General features: G+C 44.8%; 1 protein-coding gene across 2 annotated transcripts in view; it reads left to right on the top strand.

Annotated features, from left to right (window-relative positions):
- Positions 1 to 11,702, top strand: part of ESRRB (estrogen related receptor beta) — a 128,533-nt gene extending 116,831 nt beyond the window's left edge. For both annotated transcript variants that reach the window (XM_071426757.1, XM_071426756.1), the window contains exons 6-7: positions 817 to 1,086; positions 7,295 to 11,702. In XM_071426757.1, coding sequence (XP_071282858.1) covers positions 817 to 1,086; positions 7,295 to 7,539 — 515 coding nt within the window. In that variant the 3' untranslated portion in view covers positions 7,540 to 11,702. The remainder of the gene's footprint in view (positions 1 to 816; positions 1,087 to 7,294) is intronic.
- Positions 11,703 to 12,085: the final 383 nt, after the last annotated feature.

Here is a 12,085-nt window from a genome sequence, read left to right as displayed (position 1 = left end):
TTCCTTCCCATGCACTTTTTTTTCCCCGCCTTGAGGTGGACATTGCCTCTGTTTTTTGTCCTCTCCACTCTCTCAAGTGGATTCTGGGGCTGTCAAGGTCAGGCTATCAGACTCTATTTGGCAAGAATATTTGGTTCACAGGGGCTTGTCCCATTGCTACCAGGTTTGGCTATGATTTAGGTACTTCAGTGTCCCCACAAAGGTATTTTTATCTCTGGGTAGGGTTGTAGGCAGAGCTGCTGGTATGGAAATCAGAGTGGGGTGACGAATAGAGGAGAATTCTGTTCACAAAGATATTCATTTTTGAACACATTTTGGTGCTTTGTTGTGGCAGGACTTTTTCCCATCTTTGCCAAAATATGAGACTGTAGTATACTTCTAATTCATCAGAAGCCCTCTTTTCTGTCATCTGGAGCTCTTCTCTGCTCATTTTTCAGCTGGGACAGACTAAATGGGCTGCAATACAGACCTACTGAGGAAGAGAGGAAAGGCAATGTGGTACAAAAGAGTTGCTGCTATGAAAGAAGCAGTGGTCATTGAAAAGAGGTTGTCACCAACCTTGGACTCCCATAAATGCAATCAGAGCATCAGAATTCCTGTTTGAGGCTGTGGGTGGGCATAGGAGCAAAGAGAAGGGTAAGGTCCATGTATGCTCATTGCTACAGAGTCACTTTAGTGAGTTGTTTGGGGTATTTTTAAAGCAGCAGGTCAGTAGGGAAGAGTGCGTGGTTTGGATCTCAGGGAAACTAAGGACCCTAGTCTCCTAGAGGCTTTGCTGCACACCCATTTGACCCTGCTTGTCTTTTGCCCTGATAGGGTTCTCCAACCTCTCCCTTGGAGACCAGATGAGCCTTCTGCAGAGTGCCTGGATGGAAATTCTCATCCTGGGCATTGTGTACCGCTCCCTGCCATACGAGGACAAGCTGGTCTATGCTGAGGACTACATCATGGATGAAGAGCACTCTCGTCTGACAGGGCTGCTGGAGCTCTACCTGGCCATCCTACAACTGGTGCGCCGCTATAAGAAGCTCAAGGTGGAAAAGGAGGAGTTTGTCACACTCAAAGCTCTGGCCCTTGCCAACTCAGGTACAGCCCTGGTCCATCCAGTCTTGCACCCAGCCAGTCCAGGCTCACGCTGTTATTTTACCTGGTAGGAAACTAGAGCCTACTGCCTAAGAATTTCTGCCTGTGTCATGCAATATTCTCAAAGCTCCACTCTAAGCTGGAAAGCAGGGAGAAATGAGGCTTATTGTTGCTAGAGCCCCAGCTGTGCTCTGACCCTGTAGTAGGGAGTGGAACAGACAGGGATGGACTGGTTGCTGGTTTCAGGCAGTAAAAGGGTCTGTGGAGGCCTTTTCCACTAGCAAGCTAACTCCAGTGCCGTGGGCTCAGAAAAGGGAGCCACACTTGCATCCACCTCCATAGCGTTGGTGAGATACAGCAAATGGGGAAACTCTCATCCCAATTTCAAAAAGCTGCGGGGCTGGGGCTGCCTGACCCTGTCCTGGAGATGTTGAGGTACCAGAGACACTGAATCCCCCTTTAACTAGGAGACAGCGTGGATGTAGATTGCAACTCTCAATCCAGCAAGGCTGCATTGTATCAAAGCCAGCCAGACACAGACTTGCTCAGGAGTCCCATCGGAAAGGGAAACTGCTAAAGCTACTGTGTAACAAGGGCTCCCTCTACATCCCCTGAGTCTCATTGTTTCACATCAGATCCCTTTGCCAAATTTGCATCATGTATGTCACAGAATTCACCATTGCAGCCCAGCCCTGAAACCAGTATCTGTGTTTGGCTAAAGCCACTTTACAGAAAAACACCCAGTGTGAAACTGGGAGGATTAAAAGAGGGGGAATCTTCATCTTGCTTGGCAGCTGACTCTAATAATTACTCATTCTCTCAGTTTAAAAAAACAAAAAACAAAAGGCATCATGTCTTAATGTTTGTTTGCTTGAGCTCAGCCTTGAAAGAATGATCTTTGTTGAGTTGGATCCTATGACTCTGGGTCTTTTTATATCTGACATCTTGCCATGATAAACTTCCTGTTCCATAGTCATGTTCCTTGGCTATGGATATATTATTTCAAGTGTAAGGATGTGGTCCAGGACTCTGTGAGGCTGCCTCACCATTTTACACCATTCTGTCCCTGTTTGCCATCCATCCACTCCTTAGCAATAGCAATATAAAATAAAAAAAAATTCCTTACAGCTCATTGATAAAAATGTTGAGCAGCAGCTGATTTTTCTACTGATCCCTGGGGATTTCCATGAGAAAACTCCTTCTTCAGGGATGATTCATCACTGATAGCTACTGTGAGATCTGTCATCTATCCAGTTACTAATCAATTGAAAGTGTTCTTTATTGATATTGCATAGTGCTAATTTTTTAATGAGAATGTCCTGTGGTCCTAAGCCAAGTGCTTTATAAAAACCTAAGTCTATTATATCTGTGCAGTTAACTTTATCAACCAAACTTGTAATCTCATCAGAGAATGAAATCAAGTTTGTTTGACAAGACCTCTCTTCTCAAGTATCATGTTGACTGGCAGTAAAATCACAGAATCATTTATGATGGAAAAAACCTTTAAGACCACCACTTCCAACTGTTAACCCAGCACTGCCAAGTCCAACACAAAACTATGTCCTTAAGTGCCACATTTACATGTCTTATAAAAGCCATCTTATTAGTCTTAATTGAATGTCACCTTTATTTTTTCCTTTCTTTTGCCCTGGTTCACATCAAGCTAGCATAGAAATTATCAGGTAAGACCTAGGAAAATGTGTGCATCATTAGAACACTTCCATTCATCTTGAATTTTGTAAAAATACCAAGACTTACTAATCATTAATCTGCCCTGGATGACCCCCAGCCAGCAATTTTAGAACTCTTAAAGCCAAGTTATCCAGCTCTGCTGATTTCTGTGAAGTTTGTCCTATTAGTTCTAATATCTTCTTGCATAAACAACAGATTATGAAGTCTTTATCACCTTTGTATAACACAGGTATATAATGCTTCTCTTTTCCAAATAAGACAGAAATACTCACAGAGGACTTCTATCTACTCTGCACTGCTATTAATAGGTTAATAATCTCCAGTTGAAAAGATCCCCCCTACAAATGATCATTTTTCTTCTATTCCTTAAATATTTATAAAACTTCTTTACTGTCCTTAGCCCTTCTAGACATTGCTTTTCCTCCTATGTCCTTCATTTCCCTTATGGTTTTTCTGCACTTCATAACTTTGTTCCCTTTTTTAATTTTTCATATAGTGCTTTTTTAGTTTTAATTGCTGCCTTCACTTTGCCAGTGAACCAGGATGGGCAGATGGCCAAGGCTAGCCTCTCTCCTCTGTGCAATGGTGGCTGTGGGTGATATAATCAACTTGTTAAAGAACCTGTCTGCCAGGAGGGTCACAGGACTAAACAGGGAGAAGGGCTCCTCAGAGAGGCTGAAGTCTAAGGTAGCAGTTGTGACAGGAGAAGTGGCACACTGGGACATTTACCTGGCCCTGGACAGGTAAATGTCCAGTGCTCTGGACACTGCTGTCAAGTTCTTCACAGTGCAACAGAAGCACTCTCTGCTGTTGCTGCTCACTGTGCTTTCAGGACTAAGCCCAGAGTAAACCTTATGAGACAGTCTCCACAGGAGTGGAGTAACACTGAGCAAAGACAGAGCAGAACAACCAACACTCATCAGATGCTTTGGGTTTCCATTTCCAGTGCTGTGGAATAAAGAAACCAAGGTAAGGGTCAGGAGGCACAGGCCAAAGCATGTTCTCAGCTGGATGGAAAAAATGACTCTGACTTCACTGGTGCAGCTAGAAGTGTAGCTATGTAGAAGCATAATGCACAAAAGTCCTGTTTTGTTATTTGTATTGAAATGTGGGAAAGTGAAGCATGGGGATTTTGTTTTTCATATAATTAAAGCTTCTCATGACACACAGGTAAGGAAGCTGGAATAGGGCAAGTGTATTTTTCTGTTGTAACTTAACATTGAACCTTCACATTCTTTTAATGCCAGTTATTTTTCTTAGTGTATTTTTGACAGGGATAAACTTACAGAGCCTGCATGTGTGTGCTTGCATGCAAACAGCCAATTCCTAAAACGGGAGGAAAGCAGTTTGGGCCAGGCTTCAGCTCCCTTGGATCAGAGATAGGGCTTAAAGATGAACACCAGATTCATCTTTAAGATTAGAACTTGTGCTGCCTAAAATTGCTTTCTGCCTTCCTTCCCACACAGATAAATTCTGGGTGTAATTGCTCATGCAATCCAAGTTCTAGGGACTTAGGCAGCCCTGTGTGTACTTGACCCTTTGGTTCTAGGAATTAAAACAAATGAAAATAGAAGTGGGAACTCACTCACTTTTTACTAGAGAAGAAGCTGACAGTAGGCTGATCTCTGAGTCCTTGGTGTGACACACCAACAACACACCTGCTGGGATTGGCAAAGATAATTCCAGGGATCTCCGTTTAGTAAGTGCATTCTAGAGAGCTGAGGGATGAAATCTTAATTCCCAGAGCAGCAGGCAAGTCCCAGACAATATGATCACCCACTTTTTGACAGAGTAGAGGTGATGTAGACCTAATTTGTTACCCTTCAGAGTCAGCAGTCCATTTTTAAGCATTCCTAGGTCCTCTTTCCTTAGGAAAAAAAAAAAAAAAAGATCAACCTATGTATTGAGGAGCCCACTAGGTTAGCATACAGCAGACATTCATTTTAGGACATCCCAGAGCAGCCGAAATTTATTTCCCCTTTTTTCTTTCTGCAATGCATTTTAATGCTAAAATGGAGTGAGCAATATCTGGACCTGGCAAAGGGATGCATAGCAAATTCTGTACTAATGGGTCCTGTTCCTGTCAGAAGCTGCAAGAACAGAGGTGAGGAAGCAGTGGGCCTTGTCCATTCTCACACCTGCCCTGTACCCCATGCCAGCAGTGCTGGAGAAGGGCTCCTGGTATGAAGCCCAGCTTCTAGGCCAGCTGACCCTCAGGGACATGGTCAGGCAGCCTGCCCCCACCTCAGTGCTCCAATAGCTGTAAAAATTCATAGCTATTGATTTCGTAATTAACAGTTTATCAATGCCATTGACACCAGTTCACTGATGGATTGCAAGGAAATTAATCCTGCAATGTTGTTTTATTTTTTGCAGTCAGCTGCCAATTTTGAGCTTCTTTCAGCAGTGTGGTGGTGGTAGGGCAGGCTTTGAGCTTTATTCCCCCAGTTTCTCTCACTGTATACACTTATTTACTGCTGTTAAGTCTTGTCACCTTACAGAAGCCAGATGGCAGAAGGGCAGTTTTGGGATTCTGTCTAGTGTACAGCAGCATCAGTACCCAAAAGCAGAGCACCCACTTTACCCTGAAACATGGCTCATTGCATGGTAATTCTAGCACCCGCTGGGAACTGCAAACTCTGACAGGCTGTGATTACTTCTCTCCTTTGTGCCCCTAGCCAGAAGGACATTAAACAGAAAGGATAGAAGACATTCCAGCTTTTGATACTTCCAGTCTTCAAAATGACCTCTGTGACTTGGCAGGAAACAGATCACACTCACTTCTCTTGGATTGTGTATGGAAATTTTTCAGAGGTGCTACCTGGCTGGGAGAAGTTGCCAGACTGACTTGGCAACATGCTTCTTCCTCCTTGCTTTTCAGAATCAACCTCTGTGTCTAGCTCAGGTCACTGTGATGACCTAGCAGCTCTCTTCTGAGCTTCTTTGCCTGGTCTCTTGGATAAGAAGTGTAAATGTATCAAGAGTTGTTCTTCAGTAGGCTTCTTGGGAATACTTCCCTTTAATACTTTAATACTTTCCCTTTAATACTTTCTTAATTAGTGCATTCCTTCTGAACAGCTTCTTAAACAGCTTTCTTGCTAGACATAATATTTTCCCAACTGTTGTAATACTTTATAAATCATGCATCATAAATAGCATTTTTACCATAAATGAATTATACAAAATTCACAGTCTCTAATTTGTGTTGTGCTCTCCATAAAGATGACACATGTTTCTAGAGAGATTTTGGCACTTCAGTCAGCTTTCCTCCCCTTCACTGCTGTCACTCTGGGGAACCCATGTCCTCACATTTGTGTTTGTGTGTAGGCTGAGACTACACTGAGACTACTTTGCCACAAAGCAAAGCCCAGGCTGTGATGGTAGGCGGTGCAATTACATGTGTGCATGTGTGCTTGCCATACTGTCTCTTTGGCATTGCTTCTGGATTTGTTGCCTTGTGGCAGGAACCTTTATCAATAGGTTCAGTATTGATTAAAAGTCTCTGAACAATGAAGAGGAGGCATCAGTGTCTCCAGCTCTGTCACAATTGTAAGAAAGAAGCACGTATCAGCAAGATGAAAAGGGAGAAAACCTTTGGTGATGCTGTGCCTCTCTGCTTTGGTGCTGCCCTCTCATACCATGACTTACCCACAAGTTTAGCAGTCTGTGTCCAGTCTGGCTCTCTGTCTCAGCCCTGGACTGAGTCCTTACCAGCTAGCTACCTTCACTTCACAGACACACCAGGAGCCTTGCAAACCCTGTAGCCCCTCCAACAGCTCATAGAAATCTGACTGGCAGCCTAAGGGAAGAGGCCTTGCTGGAGGCATGGGATTCCTTTATTTCAGCAGGAAGCTCCTTGAGCAGCTGCTGGCAGTCTCTGAAAGCAGGGGCATATGCACAAAGGTGGGTCTGGCAACACCCCTGGGCACACTGGTTGTGACCTGTGGGGCTTTTCTGTCTTGCTGATACCCTTAGCAGCTGCACAGCAATTAGGCAGTTTAGACAGATGAAGCACTGTAGCAGCGTTAATTATTCTTAATGAGATTGCTCCCAAGCGGCAGAACAGCAGCTGCTGCCCCTTGCAGGGTGACTCTCCCCATAAGGAGCATGGAGGGCAAGTGAAAGTGCAAATCACAAAGGCCCCTGCCTGACCCCTGCATTGCATTGGGGTGGCTGGCAAAATGGGCAGCACACAGGGCACGTGTGTCACCCACCTACCCCTGGCAACCCTACTGTCCCTGCACTGCTAGGGCCAACACTCTGGGCTGCTGCCAAACTTCATGCAGCAGCACAACACCTGCCAGCTAGCTGGTTTTTTTCTGCTTAAGAAAAAGCCAAACAACACCCCTCACCCCCTGCCTGGGTGGGTTGGGGGGGGGGGGGGACGACAAAAACAACTTAAAAAATCCCCACAAGAACAGATAAGAAGGAAAGAAAACATCATTAGCTTCAGAACCATAAAGGATTTCCTTTCTCACATCTGACTTGTCTGTTTGCTGTCTTTTCTCCCTCACCCCAGACTCCATGCACATAGAGGACATGGATGCAGTGCAGAAACTCCAGGACCTTCTCCACGAAGCCCTGCAGGACTACGAGCTGAGTCAGCGCAATGAGGAGCCCCGGCGAGCAGGCAAGCTGCTCCTGACCTTGCCCCTCCTGCGGCAGACGGCTGCTAAAGCTGTGCAGCACTTCTACAGCATCAAACTGCAGGGCAAGGTTCCCATGCATAAACTCTTCCTAGAAATGCTAGAGGCAAAGGTCTGACAGCCCCAGCACCAGCCCACAGTGGCCGGGGAACAAACTAGAAACAAAGACGCAGACAACGGAGCAATCCAAACAGCAGCAGCAGCCACCGCCGGCTTTTATCTCCAATCATTTATTACGGAAGAATTATTTAATGTCTATCTGTCGGTGTGACTGCAGAATCTTGTGTACAGGAGGGGGGAAACTTTTAATCAGTCACCTGTTTCTCTTTTTTTCATTGTTTTCTCTGTGGGAAATACCAGATTATGCTCTTGCACTTGCTGAGGCATCGTGGGGGCTCAGCCTCTCTGATCAGTGATGCTCTCAGCGCTGTCCAGGCTGCCTGCTTCCCAGCACCCTCTGCCAGTTCTGGAGGGGAGTGGGGACAGAAGCAGGAAGAGAGAAAGAATAGAGTAAATATAAACTTTATCTGCTGGTGTTATGAGGGGTCAGTTAGAAAGGGAAGCAGCCATGGTTCTTCTTTTTGACACCTTTCTTCCTCTTACCATAGAGTAGATTCTCCTTTGGAGAACAATGCTGCTGGACCTCTCCTGAACAAAAAGGCTGCCTCCCAGACTCCTCTAACACTTGTACATACAGGCCCCACTTCTTATTGGGAAAGCTGCTCCTAACTGTGTAAGATATTCTGCGACCTTGTACAGTGTGTCATTACGCCTGGCTAGTCCCTCCTGTGTACAATCCCTGCAGGCCCCTGAAGAGGTAGGATGTATGTCCCTGAGAAAATGCAAGTCTTTCCCAAATGGCAAGAGAGAAGAGCCTGATGTTATACTTCAGTGCTGGGTTGACTTGATAATCTCTGCATCCTCTCCTATGTGGTGCTAACTACAATTCTTCCACACTTTTCACCCCATAGTGTATCACACCTGCCTCTTCAGCTCAGCTGAGTGCCATTCCCCACCTGTTCCTTGTGGCAGAGAACACAAGGCTTTGTCTGCATGGTTACTGCCCAAGTAAAAATACACCCCAAACCAGATCTTTCCTAGACTTCATTAGAGCTCTTTGGCTCCACAGAGACTAGGCTTATTGCCAAATTCTAGTTAGGAATCAAGGGCACTGCTTTTCAGAGGAGGCAGCTCTAGAGCCTGAGAGATTGCTTTATTGTGGCAGGCTAGGGAAATAAATTAGAGGATGGCATGAAACCCCTGATACTCCAACTACTGTCTTCCCCTGCCTCATCCCATTATCCTCAACAGCAGGAAAAGAGCTAGCATAGATTATACCTGGGGCTGGTAGGAGGTTCTCTTGCTGATCAGAAAGCAAATACCTGACCTTGGGGTGGTGGGAGAAGAACAGGGGGAGTGTTTATTTACTCTTTTATAACCAGGTTCCTACTGTCTCCAAGACCTGGTTTAGATCTGCGGCCTAAGCCATAACTGCTGCATTCCCAGTAGCCAGAGGGGAATGTAGGTGACTGACAAAACTGACTGTTGGTGTTCTCTGAAACTTTATTTTCTAGGTCACTTAGTTTTAAGCCATCCTGAGCTGACAAAACCTGAATGTATTCTCTTTTTTTGTGGTCAACAGCATGACGCTTGTGGTGAGAAAAAACCTCTGATCTACGTTTGAGACACTACTAACTCTACTGTGTCTGTTCTCCTCAAGCTTCCACCCCTTCCTAGCTTCCCCAGGAGAAAGGTGGTGTGTAAGAGGAGTAAATTGCCCTCAGGAGGAAGTCTTCCAAACCAGGGTTGAGGTGTGTGATCAGAAACACTGGGTGCTTGTTTTCTGCTGGAGCAGAATGTGTCCCAGCAGGGCTGTCAATACTGTAGACCCCTGCCCTGGCAGGCTCAGACACAGAGGGGCTGGCATGGTGACCTCTCAGCTCTCATAGCCAGCCCACACCTTGAACTTAAGTTAGTTCCATTTCATCTCCTTTGACTTCTTCCTATGTTACACAGTCACTCATTTTGTACTCACTTGATAAAGGAATTGTCTTACTTCAGGCATATTAGTAAACCACCAGAGACCTTGGGGGCAGAAGGCAATTTGGAATTGGGACTCCTTCTTTGCTCACAGCAGTAGCAATTACACAGTATCCTTGTGCTTCAAGAGGATACCTGTGCTTCTCTTTCCCGCTCCCTCCCAAAGGCAGCTGGGGAGAAAATGAGAGGCTTTTGGTTGCACTCATGATCCCTGTACCTATCTGTGACTGAGGGACCAAAGTGAAATGCATGCCACCATTACAGAGCCAGCTTGCCATATGCTGCACTCTGGCAACTCTTTCTGGCTGTGGCAGAATTGCTTTCACAGATGTGCTGGGTTGCATTATCACCTGTAAGTTTTACTCACTCGAGCACTGCTCCAATGCTGCCAAGTGCCACTCAGCTGAGCTGCTGCACATTGTGTCCCAGCCTGCTGTGCAAAGGTAGCTGGCCCAAAATGGGCTGAAAAGATCCTAAGATGCAATTCTTACTCTGTTGGGCCCTGCCAGAAAGGTCACTACTCACACGCCAACACACCCACCTAATCTCCCCTCTCAAAAACCCCCAAAACTACCCAAAAACAACCCCAAAAGGCTCTTCTAGCTTTGTTGTATTTGAACTCAGGCCTGCTCTCCATAACAGGAAACTATCTACAAAACATGATTATGGAGAGCTGCCGAGTTAGCTTCTAGCTCACAGAGACTGCTGGCTATTTAGATTAGGGCTATGGGATGGAGGCAACTCCTGCCTTGGCATAGCAATATGAAGATACCAAATACATTTTTTCCAGGAACTTCTTTCTCCATTAAAGCTGCATAATGTTGGACCCCATCCAAATACTCTCCATTGCTTGAAGATAATATGCAGGGAAGTGTTTGCATTTCTCCTGAAATAGGATGGGAAGTGAAGCAGACAGTACTTAGGATATATTAAACTCTCTAACCAAGGAATGCAAACTCTTTCCCAGGAAATGGGACACAAACACCTGTCTAGATTTAACCCTTAAAAGACTTGTACCATCCTAAATTGGGAAGCAGATCAGGTCTCTTGAGCCTTTCAAACAAGTGCAGGAATCACAATAATCTCCTTCCAGTTACTCTCATCTGCTGTGCATCACTAGTACTATCACACTGACACAGCTGAGGAGCATTTCCAGCTACACAATGGGCTGGGATTGCAGAGAAGGGTAACAGTGTAATCCCCCCAATGCACTTTGAAGCAGGAAATGAAGCTTCAGCAACTGCTTAGGTCTTTGAATGCTCACAGTCTCTTACAAAAAGGTCTGGGGATGTGGAAGGTGAGACATGAACTAGGAGATGGGTTTTAGGTCAGTAGTCTTTATGTTGCTCATTTGTAATATAGGATTCACAGAGTCAGTGTCATACAGCTGTCCTTCTTCATGGGGCAAAAGATGATGAAGCTTGAGCCTCGGGACACAGATGGGCTCTGTGACTTAAAGAAAAGAGAAGAAGTAGAGGTAAGTATAGCAGTGACAGTGAATAAATCAACACCAGCAACTATGGTAAAAACAGCTCCAGCCCCTGATTTGCATGTGTGGATAACAGAAACCATATACCTGCCAGCTACTACAAAAGGCAGTTCTTCCCAAGTGACCAGCTCTTCTGTTTTGGGCACATTCTTCTCTGGGAACAGCAGTGTCTGACCTGTAATGCAAAACAAATTTCATGGGGATCAATTAAAAGGTAAATTACCACTCTGAATTTAGGTTTCTAGGGAAACTTGGGCATTACACCTCGCAGCAAAACTGTGAAGCTACAAGAAACATCCCCACAACAATCAGAACCTTGCAGTATTGCTCATGCTAAGGGGGCATTATTTTTCTCTTTGTAAGCTATATCATCTTTTTTTTAAAACTATTATAAATATATAAAATAAAACATGCTTCACCAGAAACATGTAAGCAGCTATTAGAGGGGCAACTAATTGAGAAAGACCCTAGAATGTAACATGTTGAGCTTTTATTACCAATCGGAGCTATAATCAATCATATGGCCAAAGGCTGCTCTGTTGTTCTTGTGGCTGGGTTACATGGAGAAGCCAGAGAGAGACAGAGGCTGTGAGAATGATGCAGGTAGTCATAGACAGTCAGTGAAATAAACAGTATCTACTTAACTATTATCTGCTCCTAAAAAAATAACAACCTGTTAAATAAATTGTATTCCTGTGGTACAGGTCATTTCAAACAAAACAAGAAATAAAACAAAGAAATGTAAAAACTAATGCAGACAGAGTAATGTTTATTGTGTTAGGAGCTGCTCTGTTCTGTCCCCCAGGAGGCACATGGCTCCACAGAAAAGGCCAGTGGGGGGAAAGTGTGATCTGTCTGTATTTGCTATGGAAGAGCAGGAAACCCCCAGCCCTCTCACTTAGAAATGCTCATTTCATGTTTTCCCATATATAAAAAAAATTCTCAGCAAGCTTCTGAGTTTTTGTGAGATGAGCTTTGCTGAGAACTTTTAAGACAGGCACCGTTGTCAGTCTCTGCCACAGACCAGTTTATTTCTCCCCCTCACTCCCTTTCTTTCCATGTTCTACACTTCAGTGGTGCAAGGGATAAACAGGAGCTAGAGATGAAAAAATCTTGAAGTTGTTCCAGTGAAGAA

Source organism: Agelaius tricolor, unplaced genomic scaffold, assembly GCF_023055355.1.
Source record: "Agelaius tricolor isolate 1412-34295 unplaced genomic scaffold, bAgeTri1.0.p SCAF_5, whole genome shotgun sequence".
Taxonomy (NCBI): Eukaryota; Metazoa; Chordata; class Aves; order Passeriformes; family Icteridae; genus Agelaius; species Agelaius tricolor.
This window is presented reverse-complemented; position numbering and strand designations above follow the sequence as displayed.